The sequence below is a fragment of the Strix uralensis genome, chromosome 33 (assembly GCF_047716275.1).
Source record: "Strix uralensis isolate ZFMK-TIS-50842 chromosome 33, bStrUra1, whole genome shotgun sequence".
Classification (NCBI taxonomy): domain Eukaryota; kingdom Metazoa; phylum Chordata; class Aves; order Strigiformes; family Strigidae; genus Strix; species Strix uralensis.
The window spans coordinates 1,373,067-1,389,489 of record NC_134004.1 but is presented as its reverse complement, the minus strand read 5'-3'; the positions used below and the strand labels follow the sequence as shown (position 1 = coordinate 1,389,489).

Below are 16,423 nucleotides of genomic sequence, written 5' to 3'. Positions count from 1 at the left end.
AGGACCCGGCCCCGCAGCCGCTCTGGGGGTGCCCCGGGCCGTGTCGTGTGTCCCCCCCCCTCCAAGACGCTCCCGGGCCGGCGGGGGGGGGGGGGGGGGGGGGCAGCGCCCGCGGCTCTTCCTGGTTCCGGCAGCCGCCAGCTCGACCCTCCCGAGCCGGGACCCCCTGTGCCCCCCCCCAGCACACCCCGACCCCCCCCCGTCCTCAGGGTACCTCCCCCCCCCCCCCCCCAAAACCCCACACGGACACACACTGACACCCCCCACCCCCCCCCAGCGCCCCGGCCCCCGCCAGACCTCGGTCACCCCAAGCAGAGAACGGGGGACCCCCCCACCCCCCCACCCCCCCCCGCCCCCCCCCCCCGCGGGAACACACCTTTGGGGTGCCGGGGGGGCGCGAGCAGCAGGGCTGGGCCCAGCACCGGCCGCCCCCCCCCGGCCCATGGGCTCCGGCCGCTCCGGGTTATTTGTCTCTTTCCCAGCGCTCGATTGTTGGTTTTTTTTTTTTTTTTTTTTAATTTGTTGTGTTTTTTTTTTTTTTCCTAAAGATCTTGGAAACAGCCATAAAAACCCCAAACTAAACAAACAACTCCTCCTCCTGCCACCGCGGGGCGGGGGGGGGGCACAGGGCTGGGCTCAGGGGCTCTGGGGGGGGGCTGCAGGCACCGTGTGCCCCCCAAAATGGGGACATTGAGGGGGGGGGAGACAGAGGTGGGGATGGGGGCCCACGCCGGGTGTGGTGACCCCCCCCCGGGGAGGGGTGAGGGCGGGGGGTCCCCAAAATGGGGACATTGGGGGGGGGGGAGACAGAGGTGGGGATGGGGGCCCACGCCGGGTGTGGTGACCCCCCCCCGGGGAGGGGTGAGGGCGGTGGGTCCCCTAAATGGGGACATTGGGGGGGGGGTCCCCTCGGTGGGTGGCAGAGGCGGAGATGTGGGGCGTGTCCCCCCCCAGGGGTGGGTGATGTGGGGACACACACACACGCTGGTCCCTGGGGTGGGGGGACCTGCTGTCCCGCCTTGGGGGGGGGGGGGGCCGGGGACCCCCCCAAAACCCCAGGGGCTGCTCAGCGCATCTGCGGTGCCATGGGGGGGGTCAAGCCAAACCCCCTCCCCAGCGCTGCGCATTGCGGCACCCCCCAACCCATGGGGGTGCAGGGGAACCCCCAACCCTGGATTCTTGGGGTCCCCTCAAAGCCCCCCCCCAACACCTCAAGGAGGTGGGGGGGGGGGGGGGGACACAGAGTCCGCAGCCACACTTGGCCCGCCCCCCACCCACCACCCCCCCCCGCCACGGCGCCGCCGGCCAAGTCGGGGAGCGGAGACAGAGCCCCCATTGTGGGGTCGGGTTTCTGCGGGGGGGGGGGGGGGGAGCGGGGGGGGGGGGGGGGCTGGTTTCATGTTTTTAAAGGCCCCGGGGAGAATTTCCAGGCGCTGAAGCCGCCCCGAGGGGTCCGTGGCTGAAGGGGGGGGGGGTTAGGGGGGGCATTAATTAATGCTTTAATTAGGCTGGTTATGGGGTGAGGTTGGGGGTGCGGGGGGGGGTGGGGCGAGGAGGAGGAGGATGAAGTGAAAGGGATTGGGCGTTAAAGGGTATTTTAAACATTAATTTTATTGGAGGAAACAACCAAAAAAAAAAAAAAAATCATCCAACGCAGGCGAAGTGGGGGGGGGGGGGACACACACAGCAAAGCCCCCCCCCCCCCCGGCTCCGCGCCCGTTACAAAGCGTTTTCATAGAAGATAATTTTGTACAATTTTGTACATTTTTACAGGTTTCTCTGCTGGAAGGGTGGGGGGGGGCTCGCAGGGAGCCAGCCCCGGGGTTGCGGGGGGGGGGGTCCCCAGGGCTGTGCCCCCTCCCCTTGGAGCAGGTAAAATCACCCCGAGCTGACGGCGAGGCAGAGGGGGTGGGTGCCCCCCTTTTTTTTCCCCAAGTGGGGGGGGGGGGGGTGATGGGGAAAGTGGGTGAGTTTGGGGGGACGCCCCCCCCCCTCCAATCCGTGGAAGTGTCACCGCGCAGGTGCTGCCCCCCCCGCCCCCCCCCCCCATCCCCTCGAGCTGGTGACGGCAATAAGAGAAAAAAAACTGGAAATATTTCAAGGTGGGGCCACAATTCCAGGTTTATCCCACTCTGGGGGTGCCGGGGGGGCGCCCAAAAAGGGGGGGGGGGACACAGAGGGGAAAGACCCGTGACGGAGGAGGAGGAGGAGGAGGAGGAGGAGGAAGGTGCCCCAGGAGCTGCCAATCCCTTCCAGGAACCAGCTGGGGGTTGGGGGGGGGGGGGCTGGGGGGTTCCTGGTGCCCCCCCCCCCGCCCCCCAGCCCTACCTGGGGGGTGGTGTCTGAGCGAGGAGGAGGAGGGCGGGAGGAAGGCTCCGGCAGCACCGCAGCAGCATGCAAGATTCGCTTCCTTTTTGGTTTTTTTTTTTTTTGTGTCCTTTGTGGGTTTTTTGTTTTTTTTTTTTTTTAATATTTTTTTTTTTCCTCTAAAAAGTTTTAAGAAAGGTCTCCAGGAGCTGTTCAGTTTTAGGTTTTATTTCTGTCGCGTCCGGATAGAGGTTTGGTTTTTTGTTTTTTTTTTTTTGTGTGTGTGTGGGGGTTTTTTTTTTTTGTTGTTTTTTGTTTTAATTCTCCAAATGATCCCAAAGGTGGCGGCTGGTTGGGAGACGGCGCGAGGTGGGGGGGGGGGGTGTGTGTGTGTGTGGGGGCGGTGCCGGAGGTTTTATTCGGCGCATTCTTCATCATCACCATCATCCTCGCCGTCCACCGAGAGCGCAGCGTATTTGCTGGCGTGGCTGAACTGCGGGAGAAATTGGGGGGGGGGCGCAGGGGGGGGGTGTGTGTGTGTTACCTCGTTATCAGGTGGAGAAAAATAACCAAAAAACTGCCTAAAACCGCCCCCCAAAAAAAAAAAAAAAACCAACCCGCCAAGAGCTGAGGGGGGTAACTCCCACCCCGAACGCCCAGCGCTGCCCCCCCCCAGGGATGGGCCCCCCCGAAGGTGCTTACGGAGGGGGGGTTCTCGTCAAGTTTCTTTGGCTCAGATGCAGGTCGCGAGTCGTGATCCTTCCTGCTCTCTTTCCTGCAAGGACCAGAGGCCCCTGAGGTCAAGGTCAGGTCTTAAATCCCGACTCTGGGGTGCTCAGAGGGAGGTGACACCCCAATTCCCGGAGCTGGGAGTTGGGGGGGGGGGGTTGTGGGGGGACACACGGATGGGGGCACCCACCTGTCTGAATCTCCCGGGCCGCGGCCGGAGCTGCCGCTTCGCACCTTGGAGCTGCTCTCCCGGCCCCCGTCGGGTTTATTTTCATCTCCTGGTGATGGGGGGGGAGGAAAAGAAAAGGGTGTGAGGTCTCCCCCCCCCCATGAAAACACGGGCAGAAGCGGGTGGGGGTGGCTCAGAGCCCTTTGCCAGGACGGGGAGAGGTTTTGGGGAGAGGTTTTGGGGATTTGGGGGGTGGGGGGAGGCAGGAGCGGCCCAGCGCCGGCCTCACCTCTCCTGTGGGTGTTCTTCGGGGGCGCCCCATCCTCCGCGGGGGGGCCGGGGGCGGTCTGGGCGCCGCTGAGGGGGGAAAAAGAAGATGAAATCACCGAGATGTTGAGAGCCGGAGCTGCTGGGGGGGGTATTGGGGCTCCACGAGCCCCCCCCCCCCCCCCGCCCGGCACGGGGGAACATGGGGAGGGTGGAGGGCTGGGCCGTGTCCCCCCCCCGCGGCACCGACCTGGTGGGAGAGGGCTGCTCCGAATCCGAGCTCTGGGAGCGGGCGGGGGGGTTGCTGCTCCGCTTCACCCAGGCGTTTTCCTTGGGGGGGGGCGCGGGCATCACCTTCAGCGGCTGCTTCTCCTCCCTCGGCTTGGGGGTGGGCGAAGGGGCGTCGTTGTCCTCCTTGGCGAACGGCTCGTTCTCCAGGGACTTCTCGCTCTCCCTCCTTCGCGTGGCTGCAGGGGGGACACACAAACCGACCGAGGGTTAAAGAGCGGGGGGGGGCAAGAGACAAGCCGGGTCTAGCTCAGGGCCCCCCCCCCCAAACTCTCGACTCACTCCTGCCCGTCGGGCCGGTGCCCACAGAGGTGCCGGGGGGCCCCGAGGTGCCGGTCTGCGAGGACTCGCTCCCCGTCCGCGACCGCTCCTGGTTCTCCTCGCTTCGCCAGCTGGGGTGCCTGTGCCGGAGGGGAAGGGGCTGAGCTGGCGCTCGGGGGTCACAATTTGGGGTGGGATTTGGGGGGATTTGGCTGAACCCCACCAGCCCGGCGCAGCCAGAGGCCCCCGCCCACCTCTCTCGGGGTCGTCTCTCTATCCTCTTATCGTCCTCCAGCTGGCGTTGCAGCTTCTCCTGCTCCTTCTGTAGCCGCTCCTCCACCTCCCGCTCCCTGGCGGCCGTGTCCACTGGTTTGGCCCCCCCGAAGATGGAGGCGGCCCGGCTGGACTGGGGCGCAGGGGCCACGGAGGTTTCCTCCTCCTTGGGCGCGCTCCGAGGCTTCAGGTTCAGCTTCGGCCTCTGAGTGGGACCTGGGAAGGAGCAACGACGCCACCGGTGAGCGCAAATCCCGCTCTCAGCCGAGCTGGGGGGGTGCGGGGTGGTGGCGGTCAGACCCCCTCCCAACCCCCAACAAACCCCTCACCTCTGTCCTCGCGGCGGAAATCATCCCGGCCGTAATCGTCCCGGGAGTTCCACCGATCCATCCGGTCATCCCGCCGGTCGTAGCGGTCCTCGTAGCGGTCGCCGCAGCCCCGGTAGTCGTCATCGCGGCGGTAGCCGCTGCCGAAGGCCCTCCTGCCGCTGCCTAGCCTGGAGTCGTAGCCTGGGGGGGGGGAGAAAAGGAGACGCTTCCCAGTGAGCCCCCCGATCCCTCCCGGGCCGGAGCACGAGGCCTCCCGGCCTCTTCCGAACGCAGCGGCCTTAAAATCTGGGCTCTGGTAAGGACTAAGGGGCGAGGATTGAAGTTGCCGGGAGAGGAAGAGCGACAGCTCATCCTCAGTGCCCTTCCCCCAGTTACAGGAGGGGAACTGGGCCATACTGGGCAGCTCGGCTGCGGTGGGGGTCTTGCCCTCGCCCTCTCCACCCCAGCAGTCCCCGGGGAACAGCCCACCTCGGTCGTAGTCCCTGCTGCGGTCGTCGTAGCGATCCCGGCCCCCGAAGCCACGGTCCATGTCCCGCCGGGGCCCATCGCGATACCGATCGTCGTAGCGATCCCGATACCCTGGAGGCAGGAGAAGGGGCCGGGGGGGGGGTCTGGTGTGAGCCAAAATCCCTGACCCACTGGCCCTTACAGCAACGTCGCCGCAGAACGAGCTCCGGGCGGCCGCTCTGTCAGCGTCTGATCGCCCACGGAGCAGAATAAAGCACGTCTGGGTGTCAAGGTAACGCAGATTTTCAGGGGAAAACAATAGAAATGAGGAAGAATGGGAAGATGCGGCACATTCAGCTCTGGGCTACGGGAGCAGGGGAAGTGACCACCGAGTCCTGCAGGAAATCTGCTTGCCAGGGGAGGAGCCGAGGGAATGACACCGAGGGAAGCGGGAATGTTGATCTGCGCAGGGACAGGGAGGCTCCACAGAGAGACCTGGATAGATCGGGTCGGTGGCCAACGGCAACGGGCTTCCACGAGGCCAAGTGCCAGGTCCTGCCCTTGGGCCACAACAACCCCCTGCGTGGCTACAGGCTCGGGGAGGTGTGGCTGGAGCTGCCAGTCAGAGAGGGACCTGGGGGGATTGATAACGAGCCAGCAGTGTGCCCAGGTGGCCAAGAAAGCCAACGGCATCCTGGCTTGTAGCAGCACTAGTGTGGCCAGCAGAAGCAGGGAGGTGACAGTCCCCCTGTGCTCGGCACTGGTGAGGCCACACCTGGAGGGTTGTGTCCAGGTTTGGGCACCTCAATCCCAGAGAGATCTCGAGGGGCTGGAGCGAGGGCAGAGGAGGGCAACGAGCTGGGGAAGGGGCTGGAGAATAAATCCTGTGAGGAGCGATGGAAGGAGCTGGGGCTGTTCAGTGTGAGGAGGAGAAGGGGAGGGGAGACCTCATCACTCTCTGCAGCTCCCTGAAAGGACGTTGTGGAGAGGTTGGGGCTGGTCTCTGCTCCCAGGGAATTAGTGACAGAACGAGAGGGAACGGCTTTGAACTGCAACAGGGGAGGGTCAGGCTGGACAGGAGGGAAAAATGTTTCCCCGCCAGAGTGGTCAGAGAGTGGAACAGGCTGCCCAGGGAGGGGGTGGAGTCCCCACCCCTGGGGGGGTTTAAGGGCCGTTTGGATGAGCTGTGGGGGGATGTGGGGTAGGCGAGAACTTTGTAGAGTCGGGCTGAGGGTTGGACTTGATAATCCCGAGGGGCTTTTCCAACCTGAACGACTCTGTGACTCTTTCCTTCTCATTCAGACCCCACGGCCGCCGTTCCAGGCCGGCGCCGGAAGGAACACGCGTTTTTCTACCAACTCACTGTCCCCGAAGCTGTCGTCGCCCCGGCGGGGTGGGTAATCATCGAAGCTGTCGGTGGTGGCAGGACGGGCCCTCCAGTCGCTCTCGAACCTCTCCGAGTCACGGAAGCGATCCCGATCTCTGCCGAAGCAGCGATCGTCCCGATCTGCCGGGGAAAGGAAGGAAATTTCAGCTCGCAGGGCTGAGAGCGGTGACCCGGGCGGGAGCACAGCGCAGCCTCGCCGGGTTCACTGCTCCCCAGCAGCAGGAACCACAGACGCTTCGTAAAGCCGAGACAATCACAGCGACAGCGTGGGAGGAACTGGCACAGCGTTATTAGATAAGGGCTGGCTGGTAAAACCTCCCGGCTGGGCTCTCCAGCCAAGCGGGCAGGAGCCAAGCCCGTGGCCTGGCCTGGAGCAGGGCTCAGACGCAGCGATCTGGGCTGTGACGACAGCGATTTGTCCCTCCTCAGCCGGGCTGGTCACCAACCCAGCGCAGGATGCGGCTACCGAGGTGGCCACCGCCAAGGGAGGACGGTGAGCCGGCGGGACGCTCACCTTTATCCTGAGCTTGATCAGCAACGTCCACTCGTATCCTTCTGTTGCCTAAAGACTGAAAATAAACAGCGAGAAGTCAGATCCCGGCGTGACGCCCGAGCACAGCGCAGGCAGCTTGGGCCACTCAGGGCTTCTCAACGGCCTAAAAAAGCACTTTCTTCCCCATTTAAGTCTCACTCAAGCAGGGCCAGCCATCGCTCCAGAAGGAAACAGTTTTTCACGCATCTCTAGCGCCCAGGGCTGCAGAGGAACGTGCCTGATCTGACTGGGGGGCACTGGGGGGGCTGGCGGGCCCCAGCACTGCTCCGCCGGGGGGGGGACTCACCTCTTCATTGAGGCTCAGCGCCTGGAACAAGGAGTCGATATCTTCAAACTCAGCGTAACCAAAACCTTTCAACCGCTCTGGGTTGGTGGGCTCCCGCGGCAAACGCACGGCGCTGATCTGCGGGCGGAGGGAAGAGGAAAACGCTCGTAAGGACCCGCCCCCCCCGCGAGGACGACGGGCAGGGATGGAGTTATCTGAGACCCCCGAGGCGCCGCTGGGGAGGGACTGAATAAAACCTCTCAACGAGGAGCAGGGAGGGGGGGGGGGGGTTCAGCCCCTCCCTTCAAACACCACAGTTCCCACTAAAAGCACCGCCGACACTTGTTTGGAGGGAGGAACGTGGCACCCGCTGCAGATCCGGAGCTGCAGCAGGAACCGGTCTGAAGGGCCACCAAAGCTCCGCTCAGCGGCGATCGCTGCTCCGGGCCCCGCGGCCGAGGGCTCCTCAAGGCAGGAGCCGTCCCTTCGCATCCTGCCCGCTCGCAGAGCTCCTCCCAAGCTCCTGAGAAAAACCCTCTTGAAAACCAGCTTTGGATCCGTTCAGCACGAGTGTGCCCAGGTGGCCAAGAAGGCCAAGAGCATCCTGGCTTGTACCAGCACCAGCGTGGCCAGCAGGGACAGGGAAGGGATCTGACCCCTGGGCTCGGCACTGGTGAGGCCGCCCCTCGATGAGTGGGTTCAGTTTTGGGCCCCTCACCCCAAAAAGGCCCTTGAATGACTCGAGCGTGTCCAGAGAAGGGCAACGGAGCTGGTGCAGGGTCTGGAGCACAGGTCTGATGGGGAGCGGCTGAGGGAACTGGGGGGGTTTAGTGTGGAGAAGAGGAGGCTGAGGGGAGACCTCCTGGCCCTCTGCAACTCCCTGAAAGGAGGGTGCAGAGAGGGGGGAGGAGTCTCTTGAGCCAAGGAGCCAGCGGCAGGCCAAGAGGGAATGGCCTCAAGCTGCGCCAGGGCAGGGTCAGACTGGCTCTTAGGAAGGATTTCTTTGCAGAAGGGGCTGTTGGGCGTTGGAATGGGCTGCCCAGGGCAGGGGGGGAGTCCCCATCCCTGGAGGGGTTGAAGAGTCGGGTTGAGCCAGCGCTGAGGGATCTGGTGGAGTTGGGAACGGTCAGGGGGAGGTTCATGGTGGGGCTGGAGGAGCTTCAAGGGCTTTTCCAACCCGGGTGATTCTGGGATTCTGTGAGTGCTCAGGCTGCCAGGACAGCTTGCTGGCTTCGCTAGGCTGCGTTGCTGGCTTTGCTAGGCTGTATGTCACACATTCTATGTACAACTCTGGTCACGCCCGGAGCCCTCCAGGCCCTACAAGACATCCCCACTGCACTTCTACGACCTCTCCTCCCCTCCTCCGGAGTTTCACCCACACTATTACTCTCCGAGGAGGAGCTGGACGCTGCCTCAGCAGGCACGAGGGGTTAGAAAAACAAGCTGAAAATAAAAGATGGAGGTAAGCAGCGTGTTTCTGCCCGCGGGGAGCTCTCTGCTGCCATCAGCACAACTCGCTGCCGCGCGGGGAAGGCCGGACTCCAGCTGCATTTCCCAGACCAACCTTCCGGGAGGGAAGCGGCCATTTCCCATCGCCGCTTGCTGTCCTGCCTTCGCCCTCCCCACCGCCTCCCTGAACAACCCAGAGGCTCCAACACTCTTAAAAGTGGGAAAAAAATAATATTGTGGCAGCCACAGGCTCGCTGGGAGCTCTCAGCCACAGGGCAGGACACCCTGGAGGTGTTTAAGTGTAGGGTCGACATAGCCTTAGGGATCTGGTGTAGCTGGGAACTGCCAGCGCTGGGTTAACGGTTGGACTGGACGATCTTCAAGGTCCTTCCCAACCGAGACGATTCTGGGATTCCGTATCTCCAGCTGGGAAACCCCTCGAGGGGGCCGGACCCAGCGCAGGCCGAAGCGGAGCCCGTCAGCAAAGTTGGTGGCCCCTTTGTGAAATTATATTTAAGAAAGGGCACAAAACGCCGGACAGGCAGAGGAGGAGGGGGAAAAAAAACCTGAGAAACAGCAGTGGGAATGCAGATTTCAGAGGACGAGGAGGTGCTCCAGGTGCTGGAGCGGGTATTAGCAATAGCAAATCTATTATAATTGGTAATAAATGTAGTTTTCCCCAAGTCGAGACTATTTTGCCCGTGACTAACTGGTAAGGGATCTCCACGTCTTTATTGCTACCCACAAATTTTCTCATCCTATTTCTCCCCCTGCCCCGCTGAGGGGGAGCGAGTGAGCAGCTGAGGGGGGTGTTTCTCACCAGAAAAACCACCCTAAACCACCCCGACCCCCCCCTTTCGCCCGGTTCAGCAGGAGAAGCACCAGCCGCCTGCTGTAAAAGGCTTCTCGCTGCGTCTGGAGCAGCCGTTGGCTCGTGGTGGTCGATCCAGCAGCCACGGGGGGCTGGAAACGGCCCCTCCACACCCCCGAGGAGCCGGGAGCCGCCTCGGCCGAGCCGCAGCGAAGCCATCGGAGCGCGAACGGGGATGGCAACGTCCAAAATCATGATTTTTACCCCGAGCAGCGCCCTGCCCCGCAGCCCAGCCGGGGTTCCGAGCCGGTACTCACGTTGAGTCCCCTGAAAAAGTCCTTGATGGATTCTTCCGTCACGTCGTAGGGCAGGTTTCCCAGGAAGGCGGTGTACGGGGGGGATTTCGGGAGGCGGCTTCTGTCTATGTTGGGTTCCCGAGCAGCCCGCGGGGCGGTGGGCAGGATGGAGCGGTCGATCGGAGGGGCCCGGTACACGTCGTCATCGTTACTGTGCCAAGTGGTGGAAACTGAGGAGAGAAATTTAGCAAATCACCCCCCAAAAAAAACCCCAAAAAACACCCAACTAGAGCCCAGTTACTGCCAACGCCACCGTCCTTGCTGCAGGCCACGTTACGGCTGAGGAGCTGCACGTTAAAGCTCCGAAATTCATTCCTCCTCTCTCCTCCTCCCTCTTCCTCCTCCCTCTTCTTCCTCTCACTTCCTCCTCTCTCTTCCTCCTCTCTTCCTCTCTGTTCCTCTCTCCTCTTCTTTCTTCCTCCTCTCTCCTCCTCCTCCCTCTTCCTCCTCCCTCTTCTTCCTCTCACTTCCTCCTCTCTCCTCCTCTCTTCTTCCTCTCTCTTCTTTCTTCCTCCTCTCTCCTCCTCTCTCTTCCTCCTCCCTCTTCCTCCTCTCTCCTCCTCCTCCCTCTTCCTCCTCTCTCCTCCTCCTCCCTCTTCCTCCTCCCACTTCCTCCTCTCTCTTCCTCCTCTCCTCCTCCTCCTCCCTCTTCCTCCTCCCTCTTCCTCCTCTCTCCTCCTCCTCTCTCTTCCTCCTCCCTCTTCCTCCTCTCTCCTCCTCCTCTCATCCCAGCGTGGGAGCAGCTGCCCAAAAGGCACCAGCAGCCCCCGAGGAGAAACCGAGGCAGGGGAGAGCGACCCCGCGGTCCCGCGACCCGTTTACTAAAGCATTAAACCTTCCCGAGATTAATTCCTGTCCGAGTTACAGCCCGTCTCGTGGAAAAATCCCACGGCTCAATATTCCGAGGGAAAACTCCTCGTCACCGCCAGGTCACCGGTGAGCTCCCGGGCTTGGGGGAATCTGCCCCCCCGCCGCTGCCGTTTGCGCCGATAAAAAGCTCTTTTTCTCCCATTTCTGTTCCCCGCGTGGGTGCCGACCGCCCTCCCCTTCCGCACCAGCCTGCGGGTCTCAGTCGTAAGGAGAACTCGGTTTGCTCTCTGAGCTTAATTACTCCCCAGAAAAGAAAAAAAGCCAAATTTTGTGACGTTTGGGTGTGCTGCTCCACGTTCGAGGGGTCGGTCGGACCCGGGGCTGGCGGCGGGGCCGTTACCAGCACATGGCTCCCCCCCCCGCCCCCCGCAGCGCTGTAAGAAGGGGAAACATCCATCCACGGACAAACTCCGCACCCCTCGGACCCCAGGAGCCAGCCAGAAGCAGAAGCTTCTTCCTTTAAGGCCGCGGGTCAAGAACCTCCCGGCGCTGGTGTTTTAGGGCGCTGGGGGGGGCAGTACCGTCTCCTTCCAGGTCGTCCGTCTCGTCGGCCCAGCTGACGGGCTTGGGGATGTAGGTCGGGCCCCCGCCGCCGCCACCATCCTCTGCCAGAAAGTCCGTCAGAGTGAGGGTCTTGCCCTTCTTGTTCTTCTTCTTGGCTGTCGGGGAGAGAAAAGGAGGAGGACGGGGGTGAGCGACGCCCGGGAACGGCCGGGTTTTGGCGAGGAGGAGCGGGCTGGGCAATCGAGACGCACACGAGCCACGGAGACGCGGGCGCCGGCCGCCTCACCCCGATTTATTTTCTGTTTCCAAAGGGGCAACGGCCTCGCGTTCAGCACAGCCAAGCAGCAGAGCTCCCGTCACACAAAGCGCTTCACGTTTTGGGGCTCCGCTGTCCCCACAGAGCTCCCCGGGGGCTGTTTCTTTGGGGGGGGAGAAGCCGTCCCATCTCCACAGGCACCACGGCACGGCGACCCCACGGCCGCGGGATCCCTCCGGAGCTCGCCGACATCTTAACAAACCTCCCAACTCCTCCAGCTCGGGGAGGTTGGGTTTGGTTTGGGTTTTTTTTTTTTGCCTCCACCGGAGCTGCAAGCAGCCGCAGCGTTTATTTGTCAAGGCTTCGCCATCTCCCGACGAAGCCGGGCGTCACGACGGGCTGCGACAGCGCCGGGGAAGCCGGGCTATTTTTAGGAAGGCTGGTTATGATGCAGTTTGCAAAATTCAGCAGGTTTTTTTTTTTTTTGCCTTGCGGAAGGAATTGCTGCCCCCCTGCGGCACCGATGGCCGGAGCAGGGACAGATGGCACCTTTACCCGCAAAAATGGCATTTTTTACCCGCAAAAACATTCCCAGGCGGAGCACCGGGGGCTCAGACACCCCCTCCCCGGGGATTTTCAGCGGCGCTTCAGCTCTCATCCCCCAGGAGAAAAGAAAAGCCGGGCTGCGGCGACAGCAACGCGAAACCACTAATTGCTTTTGAAAACACGCGCTCTTATCTTCGTTAAGAAGAAATAATAAACTTTGGGGCCGCTGGACTTCACGCAGATTATCTCTTACCAGGCTCCTGGCCGGGCAGCGCGATAATTAACTGGTGGAGCGTCGCAGCGGCCTTAACGAAGATAACAATGACAGACGCGGGAGTGTCGCAGGCTACTCGTTTGCTGTCTCTAATTAGCCAAAGCTCGCCTGCTGTTGCTCGGAGCTGAGGGATTTGCTCACCAAACAGCGCTTAAAATGGTTTCTTCCACAAAAATCCCCGCGCCGGCGTCGACGGAACGACCGCCAGCATCTTCCAGCAGGGAAAGACGAGGGGGCTCCAGGTACGGCTCGACCGCCCACGTGCAATTCCGTGCCCCCTCCTGCTTCCCAGCGCCCTCAAATCCTCATTTTCCGGGTCCTGCTCTTCCCCTTTGGTCTCAGGCCAAGTTTTTTTTTAGGGCAGCACAAAACCGCACCCTGCTCCTTCAGCCAGGCGCTGGGAAGATGGAGCCCTCCCTCCCAGTATCTCCAGCGATGCTGGGAGCTCCCAGATGCCACCATGGAGCTCCTGTTCTCCCCCCACCTCTTGCCAGATCTTCACTCCCAACACCCACCAAGACCCCACAAGGGATGGAGAGAAGAACCGGGGCTCAAAGCGACCCTTCACCCTGCAGCGTGGCCAGCTCTGCCCCCTGGGCCGTACCTGCACGAGCCCAGGGAGAACTACCAGGGCAGCGAGGAAACCCAACGGCAGCTCGTACCCTTATTTTTAGCCATGACACGTTGGTCCCCAGCCTCGTGTCCCCCCACCACTCTCCTTGAGCCCACAGCCTCCCCAGGCAGCCATCGCTCCTTGCCAACACCTCCAGGCCTGCTCGGACCCTCCGTGCTCCGTCCCGTGGCTCCGGTAAAGCCGGGATGGCCGAGCGCCACGGAACGGCACCGGCAGCGATGGGAGATGTGTGGGGGCTGCTCCCCCCATCACCCCTTGGCTCCGGGGCTTGTCCTCTCCTCCTGGCAAGACCCTGGTCACACTCTGGAGAAGACCTCGGCAGCGCTTGGGTCTTCCTCTCGCCTATCCGGCCGCTTCCCGGTCCCACGAGCATCACAGCCTTGGCTCTGGGACACCAGGGGATGGGAAATGTGTCCCCCAGGAGCCCAAACTAGGGGGGGGTGACCCAGGGACCCCCACACCTCTCCCTGGAGTGGCTCCACGCTGGTCACAGAAGAGGCAAAACGGTTTTTGACACTCCCAGGAGAGCGGGGAGCACCCTGAGCACCCCGTCACGCCCAGCAGACAGAGCGCTCTCTCCCCCGGACCTCAGGGGGTGACACTGTGCTGGTGGCTGTGTCTGGGGGGGGGGTGACAAGCCACAGGCGCTGCTCAGGGCCCTCAGGAGCCCCCCTGGGCCTGTATCACCGGCTGCAAACATCGCTGGGTCCCCCCTAGACTTTACCACCGGTTTTGGGGCCAACCAGCCTTTCTGATGTATCCAGCCCGGTAAAGGCCAGAAGCCGTAAATCCCAGTCGGCCCTTTGGAACGGCTCAGGCTCCGTCTGCCAAGGGGAAACTCATGGAAAGATGACGTCAGCGCCGGATAAAAACGCTGGGAGAGCAGCGGCAGCGGCGACCGCCTGGAAAAAACGGAGGAGAAACACTCTCCCGCCGGAGACGAGGGCTGATCCCCAGGAGGGGAGGCCGGGCGGCGCGTTTTGCCCTCCCCGTGCCCCAAACGACACCAGATCCGCTTCCCCGAGTGGCCACCGGCCTCCAACAACGGGCGGGTTGGGTTCGCTCCGGCCACCAGCTTCTGTCACAGGACAACGGTGTCGCTCCGACGTCGAGGAGGGGGGAACCCCCCCCCCCCCTCAAAACCTGGGAAAAATCTGCCCCTTCCCACTGGTTTTAAGCCCGCCAAGGGGCGGCTGCGCCCGCCTGGGGGGGGCACCGGGGCTCGGTCGGCTTCCACGTGTGGTTTTTGACACCGAAGGGGACGCCTGGGTCACCCTGAAGCTGCCGGCTGTAGCCCAGAGCCCCCCCAAAAACCCCCGGGGGTGTTGGGGGGTCACGTAGGGAAGGGGAGCGATGCCCCCCCCCTGCACTACGGAGACGGGCGAAGGCCTCGGGCAGCGCCGTGGGGGCAACAGCCGCTCTCCGGCCCGGTTTGAGGCCTCACCGGGCAGCCGCCCCTCGCGGTGTTGGGTCTCAGCCAGCCCCGAGCTGAGAAACCGCAGAGGTTTTTTGGGGGGAAAGCGGGTGATTTCTGTATTTCCCCACCCCGACGCCAGGCTCCAAATGGCGCCGGTGGGTGGAAGAGAGCGGCCCGGTCCCCGCGAGCTGCCGCTGTCAGGCTGCAGGGAGGGCGATGCTGCCGCCGGGGAAGGCCGGGGTGGGGGGGGTGGGCGGGGTGTATTTTGGGGGAAAAAAAGGTAAAAAAATGACTCCAGCAAGGGGGTGCGGGGAAGGAAAGCCCCGCCGCCGCAGGGGCTGCCGGGCTCCCGCCCGAGCGCTGCCCGGCCACCATCTTGTGACTCAAGGACGGAGCCGGAGCGGCCCCGGTACCGCCCCCCCCCCCCCCCGCGGTACCGGCCCCCCCCGCCCCGGTACCGGCCGCGTGCGCGCCGCGTACCCACGTGGGTGCCGCCCTGCCCTGCCCCCCCCCCGCGCCTGCGCAGTGCCGCGCCCGAAGGTTCCATCTGCCCCCCCCCCGCGCGCCCCGCACGTCAATCACCGGCGGCGGCGCGCGCCCCCCCACCAATAGGAGGCGGCGGGGGAGCGGCCGCGCGCGCTGTCCCTGAGGGGACGGGGGAGGGGAATGGCGGGGGGGGGGGGGGGGGGGGCCGGTTCGCCGCCGCCGCCGCCCCCCGCCACGGCCCCGCCGCTGCCGCCCGCCGCCGCCGCCGCCCTCCCCGGGGAGCGGCAGCGCTCGGCGCCGTCAGGGGGAGCCCATCGGGAGCGGCCGCGCCTCGCGGAGGCCGCCCGGTACCGCCGCCGCCGCGCAGCGCTCACCTGAGGCCGCCATGTTGGGAACAGGCAGAGAAGGCAAAGGACCCGGATGGCGCCGTCACGTGACCAGGAGCGCCCCGCCCACCCCCCCCGAGGGGGCGGGGCCGGGGAGGGAGCGGCTGATTCTGCGCTTGGCGGCGCCGCCCGCGCCGCGATCGGGCGGGGACGGGCCAGCGGCGGGTCTGCAACGGGACCCTCGTGCAACGCACCAGGACCCCTCGTGCAACCGGACCCTTGTGCAATGCACCAGCACCCCTTGCGCGATGCACCAGGACCCCTCTTGTGATGTACCAGGACCCCTCGTGAGACGCATCAGGACGCCTCGTGCAACACACCAGCACCCCTCATGCAACGTGACCCTCGTGAAACGCACCAGCACCCCTTGTGCAACTCACCAGCACCTCTCGTGCAATGCAGCCCTCACGCAATGCATCAGCACTCCTCATGCAATGCACCAGGAGGCCTCGTGCAATGCACTAGCACCCCTCGTGCAACATGACCCGCGTGAAACGCACCAGGACCCCTCGTGCGACGCACCAGGACCCCTCGTGCAACTCACCAGCACCCCTCATGCAACGCGACCCTCGTACAATGCACCAGGACCCCTTGTGCAATGCATCAGGACCCCTTGTGCAACACACCAGCATCCCTCGTGCAATGCAACCCTTGTGCAACGTGACCCTCGTGCAACGCACCAGGACCTCTCATGTGATTCACCAGCCCTGCTGCAGCACACATCCCCCTCTTGTGTGTACGGCTGCTCCTCGTGCGACAGCACACCGCTGCCCCACCCCGCGCTTGTGCAATGCACGCTCACACCCTGGTGTGCGATGATGGCCCTTGTGCAAGGGGGGGCATAATCATGGGAAACAATCGTGGGGCACAATCGTGGGGCACAGTTGTGGGGCACAATCATGGGAAACAATCATGGGGCACAATCGTGGGAAACAGTCGTGGGGCACAATTGTGGGGAACAATCATGGGGAACAATCGGAAACAGTCGTGGGAAACAATTGTGGGGCACAATCGTGGGAAACAGTTGTGGGGCACAATCGTGGGAAACAGTCATGGGAAACAGTCGTGGGGCACAATCGTGGGGCACAATCGTGGGAAACAGTTGTGGGGCACAATCAGGCACAATCATGGGGCACAATTGTGGGGCACAATCGTGGGA

The 16,423-nt window shown here is 63.5% G+C and overlaps 1 protein-coding gene across 2 annotated transcripts; it reads right to left on the bottom strand.

The window, feature by feature from the left end:
* Nucleotides 1-2,519: 2,519 nt before the first annotated feature.
* Nucleotides 2,520-15,332, bottom strand: EIF4B (eukaryotic translation initiation factor 4B). 2 transcript variants are annotated; one of them, XM_074853836.1, is made up of 15 exons: nt 15,253-15,332; nt 11,283-11,420; nt 9,853-10,061; nt 7,297-7,413; nt 6,972-7,026; nt 6,434-6,577; nt 5,092-5,202; nt 4,624-4,803; nt 4,276-4,510; nt 4,043-4,161; nt 3,723-3,939; nt 3,495-3,562; nt 3,227-3,314; nt 3,010-3,101; nt 2,520-2,800 (listed from the first exon to the last, which is right to left on the bottom strand). In XM_074853836.1, the coding sequence occupies exons 1-14, from the start codon at nt 15,263-15,265 to the stop codon at nt 3,041-3,043; spliced, it is 1,755 nt and encodes a 584-aa protein (XP_074709937.1). In that variant the 5' UTR covers nt 15,266-15,332; the 3' UTR covers nt 2,520-2,800; nt 3,010-3,040. The 2 variants fall into 2 exon arrangements, with proteins under 2 accessions (XP_074709937.1, XP_074709934.1); XM_074853833.1 differs by having other exon boundaries at nt 3,010-3,082.
* Nucleotides 15,333-16,423: the final 1,091 nt, after the last annotated feature.

Coding starts and splice junctions, on each gene's coding strand:
- EIF4B (XM_074853833.1), bottom strand. Junction 3,083..3,226: donor GGCCCGGGAGATTCAGACAG/GTGGGTGCCCCC, acceptor TGGTCCTTGCAG/GAAAGAGAGCAGGAAGGATC. Junction 2,801..3,009: donor TTGACGAGAACCCCCCCTCC/GTAAGCACCTTC, acceptor TTTCTCCCGCAG/TTCAGCCACGCCAGCAAATA.